Below are 14,107 nucleotides of genomic sequence, written 5' to 3'. Positions count from 1 at the left end.
TGACATCTAGTCTTTCATTCTTACTTCCTGTAATGTGCCTTTTTGCCTCTTCAGCACAACAGCTCCACCTTCCTCATTGACTCTTTACCCCTGGTGGAAGTCTTACCAGCAGTTGGTTTAATTAATTCAATGCCATCCTGAACAAAGCAAATCATATCTTAGTCCCTATAAAATCTTTCTATGTTTTATATTCTGCATACAACATGTATTGTTATATGTTATATATGAAGTATATAAATGTAGTTCATTTTGTATTTTACTTGTCTTTTACTTACCTGTGAGCTGATAGCCAAGCTGAGTAAAATTAAATATACTGGCCTCCCATGTTATTTATCCACATGCATCACTGAGCTGTGCAGATTACTTGCCAATCCCCATTCCCATACTGCATGCTGCTATCTCTCTGAAGGAAGAAAGCTCTGTTTCATTTCAAATGCTGAACAATAGAGGCCCAGTGTGGAATCTAATGTTCTAGTTCAAACCCAGAGTCCATAATTTATAAGATATATTATGCTGAAAGACTACTTAACTTTTTTCTCTTATTAAAATGGAAATGATGCCAGTGTCCACTTTATTGGATTGTTCAGGGTGTTCTATGAGAAAATGTTTACACAACATTTACAACGGTACCAGTTACAGAATGAAAAACTGCCATAATCATAATTATTAGACAGTGGTAGATACATTAGTGGGTGGGCAAATGAATGGGCAGCAGGGTGACAGGCATACTTTTATGATCCTGGTGGCTGTTAGTTAGTCATAATAATTAGTAAGTATTGACTAAACTGAAATTTAGTAAGATGCTTACTTTTATGCACTATTAATTCTAGTAGTCTTCAAAGAAACAATTTTGTTTTTCCCTAGATGTCATACACTGTTATTTCGGTAAGTAGTTCTTGATGAAACAGAAATTTTAGTGTTATATATGCACTCTTATTCTACTTTATAATATTTAGTTGCAACCACATTGTCTTGTTTTTCTTAATTCTCCTCAGAGCAATTATTATTATTTATCTACTTAGTCAATAACATAGACAAAAAGACAAACTGATTTTCTGCTTATCTGACTCTGAATGAATCTGCAGACCTGTTATCACACTTGTTTGGATGTAACTGTAGTGATTTTTTTTTCTAGCTGCTTAAAATGTCCTTTGTCATTTAGGGAAGCCATTCTTTCTTAGTTATTCACCTAGGATTGATACTTAGGCAAAGTTTGATATTTCTTATATAGCATAAGTTTAAAAATTCCTAAAAACCATGACAGAGTAAAAATATATTGTTGTTTATCTCTAAACATTCTAACCCAACAAAAACGAGAAATAAATGCTCCCATTTTTTGTGTGCAGGCACCTCGTTCAGAAGCTCTTACCATTCTGGGTTCTCTTGTTTGCTTTCCTAACACCTACCGGGAAATCCCTTTACTGCAGTCAGTACCAGAAGTTAATGAAGTCATTACTGGAGCTGAAGATGTCAAGGTATTAAAGAATTTGATTCAATTTCAAGTTTAATATTTTATAGGTTTAGGTGTATGGCTACCTATTCCATTGTTGTGCATTGATCTCTATCCCTGGAATTTTTTTATTGTTAGTTACTGTTATATTTGTAGTGAAAAAGAGAAAGCACACTGACTGCTCCCATGTTTTATGCAGTACAGAGGAACAAACACAGGGCTTCGGGCATAGGAGCATGCTCTCTACCACTGAGGCATTTCACTGGCAATTCCCTGAATGATTTGCTATGTTGTTTAACTATTTTAATAGTTGTTCTTTTAGATGATTGTTTCAGATGGGATAAATGTACTAGTTTCAGAATATTTTACAAGAAGGTCTGTCCATCATGCCTATGGGTCATAATCTATAGAGCTGGCAGAATAGTTTATTTGGATAGTATGCTGCTTTGCCATGTGTACAAGCCAGGTTCAAGTCTGATCTCCATAGCATTGAAGGAAAGTTTAGTGCTGTGGTCTCTTTCACATATACTGTCTCTTTCTCTGCTTCTTTGTCTCTTTAAAAAAGAAAGTAAAAACCATAAGAAACCTAAATTAAAAAATGATAATTTATTCTTTGTGATAATTTTATTAGTTCAATTATGATTCCTTAGGCTAGTAAATGAGTTGATAATTTATGATTGAGTAGTTTATGATTGATGTAAGGTAAGTGTATCTGTTTCCATTGTTTACTTAATTAATTATTTCTAATAATTTCAAATTCTTTCTTGGAGAATATTTGCATTTTTTCTCTTTCAGGTAACTTTTGTATAAACAAAAATGCGTTTCAAGATTGAGAATCAACCTATTTGTCCATATATATATATATATATATATATATATATTTGTCTACCTGTCTCACATGATTACAATATATAATGTACAACATATAATCCAATTAAAGTAAAATAAAACTAAGATATTTTTCCTGTTTGCTTTGATATGATTTCAGTGTATGCCCAGAACTTCTCTTTTCTGGCTTAACTGGAGGCCTCAAGTGAGGCTACCACCATCCCAGCCTGTTTTCCTTCCTTATATTTCTCTCTCATTAGAACCTCTCCTAAGCTCCTGAGCCATCTAGTAGCTTTTGTTGGCCCAAATTTATCAGAACATTTGCAAAACCAACTGTCAAAGCTTTTTATTTTACTTCATTTTGTGTTTTTAGCATTACCTCATACATATTTTACTGAAGAATGCCACTGAGGAACCAAATGAATGTGCAAGGTAAACCTTGAATAAAAGTTAAACTAGAAATATTTTAGAATTTTAAGGTACACATTTATGTGAAAACAGTTAATGTTAAAAAGCACTTACTTATTCATATTACTTTTTTAAATTTTTCATAGTGATTTAATATTGATTTATAGGACTATAAGATAATAGGGGTCTAACTCTACACCTTTCCCAACACCAGAGTTCTGTGTCCTCATTCCCTTTATTGGAAACCGCATTAGTTCAAATTACTCTTAAATACCCTAAGAAGTAGAGTGAGGATTATGTCATGGAATTGCTTTACTTAATTTTCAAGACATCACTGTTAAGGGAAAGTAGAAGCAGAAAATAATATACTGTATTTTATAGATTTTTAAAAAAACAAATTTAGAGTTGAGTATTGGCATACTCGGAATAACTCACACATTATAGCTCAGTAAGGGACATGGGTTCAATCTCCTGGTCCTCACTTGCAGCAGGGGAAGCTTTACAACTGATGTAGCAATGCTGCAAGTGTCTCTCTTTCTATCTTATCACTAAATTCCCTTCCCTCTCAGTTTTCTGTTTCTAAAAAAAAAAAAAAAAAAAGGAAAAGGAAGAAGGAAATAAATGGCCACCTGGAGCTGTGGTTTCAATATATAGTCACCCATCCCCAGCAATAAACCTGGTGGCAAAAAATAAATAAGTAAATAAATACAAAAATTTATTTCAGGATGGCAGAGGACCTAATAGGGGTTGCATTGTTATGTGGGAAACTGAGAAATGTTATGCATGTACAAACTATTGTATTTACTGTCTATTGTAAAGTGTTAATCCTCCAATAAAGAAAAAAAAGAAAGAAAAATTTACAAATCTTTATATTTATACCCTGACACTTATATATTCATACAAGAAGTATATAGTTAATACTTGTTTATGTTATGCATATTGAAGTTTTTTAGGTGTGATATTATGTATATGGAAATATAGCAAAAACATGATTTAATTAATGGGAAAAAGAATGCATGCATGGGTGGATATGAAATAAATTTAATGTAACAAAATATATTTTATTATACTTACTATATATTTAAACATATATATATTTACTAAATGTACATGTATATCTTCAGAGAAGTCTTTTTATGTTCTTCAGATAACTTATCTTTGGAATTGATGGATCATACAGTAGATCTGCTAGTATTTTGACAAGTCTACATACTATTTTCCATAAGAACTACACTAATTTACTTTCCAGTTTATCTATTATTTGTGGCCTTTTTCATATAGATCACTCTCAGATGTGAGGCAATAGCTTTTGATCTTGATTTGGGTTTCCTTGACAATTGATGCTAATGAGGGTTTTTTATGTACCTATTAAATATCTGAATGCTTGTTTGGTGAGAGTATGCTCAGCTCTTCCCATTTTTTGATGAGGTTGCTTGTTTTCTGTTATTGACTTCTATGAGGTCTGTATGTATCTTAGGTTTTATCCTATAGTCTGATGTATAACAAGTGACTGTTTCTTCCCACTCCAGTAGAATATCATTATTTTACATTTATTTTATTTACTTTACATGAGATAGACAGCTTTACATTAGAAAGAGAAATAGTAGCTTGAGTACTAACACACAAAATGTTGAGGAGCAAACCAGGAGCCTTGGGCAAGCTGTGCTATTTCCCCAATGGCAGAATGTCTTTTCATTTTAATAATAGTTCTTTTTCCTGCACAGAAGGCTTATAGTTTGAAATAACCCCAGTTTCCTCACCTTTGTTTCAGTTGCTACTCTCTGAAGTCTTTTTCTGAAGCCAATATTAAGTGTGTTTACTTCAGTATATTTGATGGTTTTATAGGCCTAACATTCTTGTCCATAGTCTATTGGAGTTAACTTTTTTATATGATGATCTAATCCAGTTTAATCCAGTTTCATTCTTTTATACATGGGTTTTTCAAGCTTTTCTTTTCTTTTTTTTTTCTTTTAACTAGAACATGCTCAGTGTTTGGATTGAACCTGGGGCCACTGAGTCATCAGTCTTTTTGCATAACCATTATGCTATCTTCTACACTATTCCCACTTGTTCCCTCCTACTCCTCATCTTAAAAGTGCCCACTTAATTTTTTTAAATTTCTTATTAGTGATTTAATATTGATTTACAAGACTGTAAAGTAATAGGGATATAATTCTGTATAGTTCCCACCACCAGAGTGCTGTGTCCCATCCCCTCCATTGGAAAGTTCCCTATTGTTTATCCCTCTAGGAATATAGACCACAATTCCTTTTGGGGTATAAAAGGTGGGAGTTTTGACTTCTGTAATTGTTTCTCTGCTGGACATGTGCTTTGGCGGTTGAATTCATACCCCCAACCTGTTTCTATCTTTCTCTAGCAGGGTAGGGCTCTGGAAAGGTGGTGTTCCAGGAAGCATTGTTGAGGTCATCTCCCCAGGGAAGTCAAAATGGAATCATAGTAGCATCTTCAACTTGATAACTGAAGTACAGTGCCATGGAAAGCAGGACAAAATGTTTAATAAACAGGAATTATAAAGTAGGGATAGAGCAGATGAAAGTAAGGATCTTAGGATAGAAAGAAGCTAGGATGTCTATTTTAGGAATGTTCGTAGGAGCCTATGTCTTAATAATCTTTTCTTGAGCTTGATAGCTCAAGAAGGTGGAGGTGGACTAGAAATATTGTCTGGGAAGATGGTGTCAGTTGAGAGTAGAACTAGGAAGCAGAATTAGGATTGCTTACTTAATTAGTTGCTTGCAAACTTGAAGAAGACATATAAATGCAATTAACTATTTACCACAGTGATCTAACCTGGGGCCCATATCTACTCATATTTAGCACAGTAAGCCTATAGAAACCTCCAAGTCTCTGTCAGACTAAGCTCACAGTTCATAGTCACAGCTGGGAACATTCTAGGCTGCACTCATTTCAGAACCAGTCTTCCTCAAGTGGCAGAGTAGGATGACACAGCCTTCCTTGGAGAGTGGGGCAGTCCCTACCATTGCTCATTCATGGTGAGAGTATGGTCCTGAAGAAGCCCACAAAGGGGCTTATGATGACATTCCCAATGGATGTGACCAGTGATGGTAGAGAAAGGGATCTACTAGAGGTCTAAACCCATATTATTTGTGGGGGAATCCAGAGATTCCCTGTCTAGTATCCTGGGTGATAAGCAACATATGTTATACATTAACCACCTATCTATGTGAGGTTTTATTTCTTAAGGATCTGAATTCATTTTTTTAAACTTTTGGTTTTTTAATTTTTTTTTATTTTTTGCCTCTAAGGTTATCTCTAGGGCTCTGTGACTGCACTATGAATCCACTGCTCCTGGAGGCCATTTTTTCCCTTTTGTTGCCCTTGTTGTTTATCATGGTTGTTACTATTATTTTTGCAGTTATTGATGTCATCGTTGTTGGATAGGACAGAGAAAAATGGAGAGAGGAGGGAGTGACGGGGGGAGAGAAAGATAGACACCTGCAGACACACGTGCTTAATCCTCTGTGTTACCTTCCCCCCCCCTTTTTTTTTTTACCAGAACACTGCTCAGCTCTGGCTTATGGTAGTACATAGGGATTGAACCTGGGACTTTAGAACCATAGGCATGGGAGTCTGTTTGCATGAACATTATGCTATCTACCCCTGCCCCTGAATTCATTTTATTTATCTGTCTGTATTGTCAGTTTTTATCTAGCATTATTTTATTTGACTACATAAGTTTGTTAGTATAGTTTGAAGTCTGGGAATTTGATATTTTCATTCTTATTCTTTGTTTCTTTAGCATCTTGTGATCTTTTGTGGTTCCACAAATTTTGGTGATGTTTGTTCTAGTTTATTAAAAGAATGCTGTTGGAGGGCTGCTGAAATAGTTCACTTGGATAGTGAGCTGCTTTTTCATATGTGTGTGTTAGGCTTGAGCCCAGCCCCCACTAGGTTCTGTGAGTGTTGTGGTTCCTTTCACTTTCTTTCTTTCGTTCTTTTTTCTTTCTTTCTTCCTTTCTTTCTCTCTTTCTTTCTTTCTCTCTTTCTTTGTTTCTTTCTTTATTTCTTTTTATTTATAAAAAGGAAACATTGACAAAACCATAGGATAAGAGGTGTACAACTCCACACAATTCCCACCACCAGAACTCTGTATCCCATCCCCTCCCCAGATAGTTTTCCTATTCTTTACCCCTCTGGGAGTATGGACCCAGGGTCATTATGGAATGCAGAAGGCAGATGGTCTAGTTTCTGTAATTGCTTCCCCTGCTGAACATGGTTGTCAGGTTGATCCATATACCCAGCCTCTCTCTCTTTTCCTAGTGGGGCGAGGCTCTGGGGAAGTGGAACTCCAGGACACATTGGTGGGGTTGTCTGTCCAGGGAAGTCTGGTTGGCAACATGGTAGCATCTGGAACCTGGTGGCTGAAAAGAGAGTTAACATATAAAGCCAAACAAGTTGTTGACTAATCATGAACCTAAAGGCTGGAGTAGTGCAGATGAAGAGTTGGGGCGGGGGGGAGTCTCCATTTTGTAGATAGTTTGTAGGCCTATTTTAGTTATATTCCAAAGGGCCCATGACTGTACTAGTTGTGTTATTTTTTTGTTTGTTTGTTTTTAACCTGGGCCTGAAATTTGATATGCAGGGGGACCCAAGTTATTGTCTAGAAAGATGATGTCATGGCTGGGAAAAAGACCAGAAAGCTGGATCAGGGAAGAGAGTAGCTTCCAAATATGGGAAAGGTGTTTGAATATTGCTGACTGTAAACCCTATCAATCGGATCTAATCAGGGGCCTATATTCAGCTTAGGAGCCTGTGTAACCTCTGCATCACTGTAGATCTGAGCTCACAATCTGTGGTCATAAGTAGGAACGTTCCAAGCTGCCCCAATTTCAGGACCCATCTTTCTCAGGTGTAGCATAGAGTATGTTGTCCAGCCTCCCTTCGGAGGATAGAACATTCTCTTCCATTGTTTATCCCAGTTGAGGGCAAGGTCCTATAGGGGCCCAAAACCTAGATACACACCAGTTTCTGTGAGAGAGAGCTTATGTTCACACATATCCATAAACTACTGCAAAATATATACCTGAAAGCAGAAGTACACTAGAGTTTGCAGTGAGTACCTCCCTAACACTTCCTCTCCACTATTCCAAGCTTTGGGCCCATGATTGCTCAACAATTTGTTTGGCCTCATATGTTAAACTCTCTTTTCAATCACCAGGTTCCAGATGCCACCAGGATGCTGGCCAGGCTTCCCTGGATTGAAGACCCCACCAATGTGTCCTGGAGCTCTGCTTCCCCAGAGACACACCCTACTAGGGAAAGAGAGAGGCAGACTGGGAGTATGGACCTACCAGTCAACGCCCGTGTTCAGCGGGGAAGCAATTACAGAAGCCAGACCTTCTACCTTCTGCAACCCTCAATGACCCTGGGTCCATGCTCCCAGAGGGATAGAGAATGGGAAAGCTATCAGGGGAGGGGGTGGGTTATGGAGATTGGGTGGTGGGAATTGTGTGGAGTTGTACCCCTCCTACCTTATGGTTTTGTTAATTAATCCTTTCTTAAATAAAAAAAAAAAGATATAAAGCAGAACAAATTGTTGACTAGTCATCAACCTAAGGTAAGAATATTGCAGATGAAGATTTGGGGTCTGTTTTAGAAAAAGCTAGTAGGTCTATTTTAGGTATATTCCAAAGGGCCCATGACTTTATTAGTTTTTGCCTGAGCCTTACAGCTAACATGTAGTTGAACCCAAGGTATTGTCTGGGGAGGTATTGTCATAGTTGGAAAAAAGGCTAGAAAACTAGATTAGGGAAGAGAGTAGCTCCCAAATATGGGAAAAGTATATAAATATTGTTAAACGGTGGGGTTTCATATTCAGCACAGGAGCCTGTGTAACTTCTGCATCCCTGTAGGTCTGAACTCACATTCTGTGGTCACAACTAGGAACATTCCAGGCTGCACTAATTTCAGGATCCATCTTCCTCGAGTGGTAGAGTATGTTGCCCAACCTGCCTTCAGAGAATGGAACAGTCACTACCATTGTTGATCCATATTGAGGGCAAGGTCTTATAGGGACCCACAAAGGGGTCCATTATATTGTTCCTGATGGAGATGACCAGTGACAGTGGAGAGGGATCTGTGTGTTAGAGGTCTAGGCCCATCATGTCTGTATGGGACTCCTATGACTCCCTAGCATAGTATGTTTCAATCATTATAAAATATAAATTTGTTTTGTATTTGTAGTAGGTATTTAAACAATATTTTTTAAACAATTTACATACTCAATTTCAAGTAATAGTGTGTTTTCAAGTAATAATGTGTTTTGATGGAACTGGGTATTTTCATATGCATGATTGTACTACTATGGGCCTTTTTCACTGAGAGAGAGACACCACAGCATTGAAGCCCCCTTCACTCAGGTTGCATGCATGACAGTGCTGTTCATTCCCAGAGAGCTTTCTCTCTGGCCCAGGATTCATGATTTTTATTTTTCAAATACATCTTTGTTGTTGTTTTGTTTTTCAGATATATCTTGAATCAATAAAATGTAATTAAAAAGTAGTTTCAGCCTAAATAAATAATATATGGGTTGTGGCAATTAACAGAAAGCATACTACTCATTTCATTTTATACATAAATACTAGCCATGATGAGTATTTGAGTATTACTGGTTGTCTTGAAAAAAAGGGCAATTGAGAATACCTCTGGTTTTAACTCAAGAGGATATTTTGTTAATTTAACTGTAATTTTTTGCTATTTCATATAAAAATACTTAAAATATCTTGTCATTGGAAAAGTATCCAGAAAAATACAAGTAATTTTATGAACATTTTCTTTATCTTGTAAAAGGTGCATTGCCATCTGTTCTCTTGGGGTCTGGATATGTGAAGAACTTGCCCAGTGTACAAGCCATCCTCAGCTGAAAGAGGCTCTCAACGTGATAGGTGTCACTTTGAAGGTATTTCCAGGTTCCATTTATTTGACATTAAGCTCTTAATAACTATTCTGGGTAGTCAACCAGTTTTAGTTTGAATTAGCCCCATCTTTATTTTTCCTCGTGTTTCAGACAGGCTGTGACCCAAAGGTTCTTACTCTGAGAGCCATGTAGAACTGCTGTGAAACTCCCATGAAATGCCTCTAACAGCTGTTAGGCCTCTAACAGCTGTTAGGCCTCTAACAGCTGTTTTCCCATTTGCTAAATGCAGCCAGGCAACTATCACCTGAGTGTTTCCAAACCAAATCCAATGGCCCAGACAATTTCTTCTGATAATTGGGCAGCTCTGATAGCAAGAGGGATACCTGCCTCCTTTTGGTAGAAGTGATCTGAAAGTAGCATCTCATGCACTGCTTAGCAAAACCTGAACCTTTGCAATTATAGGTCTTTCTTCCCTTGCTTTCATTATTGAGAAGTATTGCCACTTACCACACATGCTTGACCAGAGTCATGGTAGCCTCTAAATGCTTTGGCTAACTTCCCTGACAACTTTGCAAAGTGAATCTTACATTCTTAGTTTTGCAACTTAGAATAAACAAGACCTGGAGAAATCAGGTCACCACCCTATAACCATGCAGTTGTAGTTGTGAAAGTATCACTGAGACATTCTCAGGGTTTATAGATGAACCTCCCTGTGGCTACAGCACTGAGGAGAAATGGTGGAAACAGTTCAGCTGTCTGTTGCTGTTGGGGTAATGTGGGTGTAGTGGTTGGTGGATGGGGCATGTTCTGAACTACAGTCAGGCATCCCACTGAAAAGGGCTCGGCTGAATGGCACTTGAGTGGCAACATGGACTCAGATTCAGGTAAACCGCCTGACTCTGCCTCCTAGGTAACTCCAGTGAGGAGGTAGACCTGAGCCTTTACCCTCAGCCCCACACCTGCTGCTTAGGAGGCATCACTGACTTTCTCTCCCACCTTACTCCACCGCTGTTCCCAGCACAAAGCCCTGAATGTCTATCCCACCTGCTTCACAGGCCATCCTGCACATGGCTAGCCTCCTCTGCTAATTACTGATCCTCCTCACTGCCCCCTCACCATGACCCTAGTCTAAACCCACAGACATGCCTCCAGACTGACCAGAGGGTTCAGTTACACAAGCTTGATGTTGAGGAACCTGGGTGAGCAAGTAGGCCCCTGCCTGCCTAAGGCTCTTGATTCATACAGAACAACAGCTTATTTGCCATGTTCAGCCAGTGACCTCTGCTTTTAAACCATTGCTGGTACATTGTTAACTCACCATTAATAGATACAAAATAAATGAATAAATGGGTTATTTATTTCAACCCCACCATTCCCCACAGTACTCAGTATGTCAGTAATACCACCTTTCAGAGCAGCTTTCATTTTTATTGTTTATTATTATGACAACCTCGGTTCCTATGTCCTGTTGCCTGATGTCTGAAAAGAAACACTGACTGCTTCTGCATTCTTCCAGGCTCTGCAGTGTGTTCTCTTCTTTCTACCATGTGTCTGTGCTGTCTGCCCTGCTCTCTTTCATTCCTCACTTGTCTCCCCACAGCCTCTCTGTCTTATCTGTCTTATCCCTTAGACAGGGATGCAGGATCAATGACAAATCTTTCTACTCTATGATGAGACATGGGTAGGTAAAGCCCCAGGTTCTGGCCCCATCGACAAGCACAAGGCACTCCCATTCCTTTCATGCACCACTAGCATCAAACAGAAGACAGCCATAGGTCTGTGCCTTTTGACTTGCCATCTCACAATTAAAAGGAAGCATCCAGAATAGGTGTGGTGGCCAGGAAGCATACTCAAAGTAATTGAATATATTTTAACTTGTGGATTATGTTCTCATAGTCCCAGATTTTTCACATTTTTATGTGAAAGGCACCTGTTACTCATGTGAATTTAGTTTAATAAGCTAAAAATGTCATTTGATTAATGTCTTTCATGTGTAAAATGAAAAGGGCATCTCCCTTGCAGAGTTGTTAGTGAAGATTTTTCAACACAAGAATGAGAAAAATTATTTTTTAAGGGCATGATAGTTTATTTTTAAAAACTGTATCACACTGATCATGATGACCAGTATACACATTACAATGGCTTTTCTCTTGGGTATTAACATTGCAGTATTTTAATAAACTGAAATGTTTCAATAGGACCAATAACGTTAGAGAAATAAGATCCTAGATGAGAATGAAAACTAATAATCCTGGTGTCCTACCATAAAGAATTAATTTAAGCCCCTTGTGAATCAGTGGCATCATAATGTTACATAGTTATGAAGAACTAAAGTTCTCTTATAAGTAGGCAGCATGAACTTATACTTCCTTGTACTTTAATCTTTAGTTTTTATAATTTAAACTTTGTCCATCCTGACTAGAGCACAAACATACAAGCCACCTCAGATAACTCCTATGCTATCACTGCACAAGTGTAGTGATCTTGCTTTCAAAAGAATTCAAACCATCAAAATATCAGGAGGCTAATAAAATTGATGTGCAGTAATTTAAAAAGTATAGTGCTAATTTGTCCAGGAAAGACTCAAACTTAAAAGTAATCATTACAATTTCCAAACTTCTGCAGTAAAATGAACATTTATATATGTGGGTTTGTTGTAAAATTCTTATAGAAGGTTCAGCACAAGGGATACTCAGTGATATATGTATTTTAATTTTAACTAGTTGTCTAAGATGATGTGATCTGAATAAGTCATTTGAAATAGTAGTTTTAATTTCCAAATAATTAAATGGCAGCTGCTTGTTTCTATAATTTATTATGTAAATTAACAGTAGTTGGTATAAGAGTCAGTTCCAAAGTAATGACCACCTAGTAACTAGACACATTTTCATAAATTTAATCAGAGACAAAGAAATATATCTCTATATAAAGAGGGAAACAATTAGCTGTTCTTTCTTAAGAATAACATACATGTTAAGCTAGTTTGTTTAGTTTGGATTTTTTTTGTCTCCTTTTATAGTTTCCTAACAAAATTGTGGCTCAGGTAGCTTGTGATGTTCTTCAGTTGCTTGTTTCTTACTGGGAAAAGCTTCAATTGTATGAAACCTCTATGCCTCGGAAAATTGCAGAAGTAAGTCTCTCTCTTAGTACTAAAACACAAACATTTCCTTTTTTTCTTATTATTTATGATATTGAATTAGTGATAAATACTCAAATAATTGTTAGAGAACCAACTGTTAACATTGCCATATGACTCATTCGTTGTACAATTAGGTTATACTGGTTTGTCTGAGCTGTGATCTCAGGCACCACATAAAGAGGCCATCAGTGTTTCCGGGCAGAGTCTTATGCTTGGAGAGTTTGAAAGGCAGGCACGACTACAACAAAGGGACCTTTTTGTAGATTGGGCTTCATTCATTCATTGAGAGTAATTTGGATGGTGCCAATAAGGAGTAGGCAGCTGGTTGTGATGCCCTCTGTGTATGTATGGTGGGGGGAGCTGTTCATAAAATAGCAGTGTCTCCCAGACTGAAGTCTCAAACCATACTTTCTGCCATGGTATGATTACCCATTAATGAGATGACTACTGTAATATGCTCTGTGGGGTGGTTGGTGGAAAAGAGTGACAGAAGGAGCAAGAAGAGTCATCTCAGTGATAATGCTGGAGGCTGGTAATTTTTTTTTTTTTTTTTTTTTTTTTTTTTTGGAGGAAGGGCGTCTTTACACAGAGGCAGGCACATTTACTCCTTAAGTGTGTGGTTGTTAGGCACATTCTTTCCTGTCAGTTTTGTTTTTGTTTTCTTCATTAGGAGGTGTCCTGTTATTTTTTTTTAACTGCACTTTTATAAATATGTCTTGCTCTTTACACATCCAGTGGTAACTCTTTGTCTTCATGTTGTATTTTAGGAACTGAGAAGCAGTGATATTGATTTATTTTCTCTGAGCCCTAGGTAAATTTCACTCCTAGAGTTATAACAAAAATCCATGTTTTTTTTTTTTTTTTCACCTTCAGTGACCTACAGTATTATAGAACTTTGGAATACAAGATGCTGCAAAAGTAAAAGGCTGGATTTGAGGAACAATCTCATACATTTATCATTTTATTTTTTAAATTTTGTTTAAGTTTATGAGAGAATACAAGAGAATTGTTCAGCTCTGGCATATGACAGTGTTAGAGATTCAACCTGGGTCCTCTGCATCCTCAGGCATGTAATATTTGTGCTCTAAAGTTGAGCTATCTCTTAAGAGCTATAATTTTTAAAACTGTTCTTTAAACATTTGATTTATTTATTTTAATAAGAGAGATGTTGTGTGTGGGGGGGGGGAGAGAAGAGGGAGAGAGAGGGAGACCAGAGCACTGTTCACCTGTAGTTTATGGTTGCTCTAGGGATTGCTCCTAAGACCACTGGAGCCGTAGGCATGAAAGTCTTTTTGCATAAGCATCATACTATCTCCTTAGCCCAAATTCATCATATTAAATGGAAATAGCTTTGAGAATGAGAAGGGTGTTAGAGCTGGAGGACAAT

General features: G+C 37.3%; 1 protein-coding gene across 5 annotated transcripts in view; it reads left to right on the top strand.

The window, feature by feature from the left end:
• The window catches only part of RALGAPA2 (Ral GTPase activating protein catalytic subunit alpha 2), a 322,655-nt gene that overhangs the window by 170,301 nt on the left and 138,247 nt on the right, over nt 1-14,107 (top strand). For all 5 annotated transcript variants that reach the window (XR_009548379.1, XM_060186046.1, XM_060186059.1 and 2 more), the window contains exons 25-28: nt 1,347-1,475; nt 2,652-2,710; nt 9,515-9,623; nt 12,601-12,711. Coding sequence is in view for 4 of the 5 variants with exons in the window: in XM_060186046.1 (XP_060042029.1) it covers nt 1,347-1,475; nt 2,652-2,710; nt 9,515-9,623; nt 12,601-12,711 (408 nt within the window). In the remaining variant the exon portion in view is untranslated. The remainder of the gene's footprint in view (nt 1-1,346; nt 1,476-2,651; nt 2,711-9,514; nt 9,624-12,600; nt 12,712-14,107) is intronic.

The sequence above is a fragment of the Erinaceus europaeus genome, chromosome 1 (genome assembly GCF_950295315.1).
Source record: "Erinaceus europaeus chromosome 1, mEriEur2.1, whole genome shotgun sequence".
NCBI lineage: Eukaryota > Metazoa > Chordata > Mammalia > Eulipotyphla > Erinaceidae > Erinaceus > Erinaceus europaeus.
Note: the sequence above shows the minus strand (reverse complement) of the source record. Positions and strands in the feature narration are given on the sequence as shown.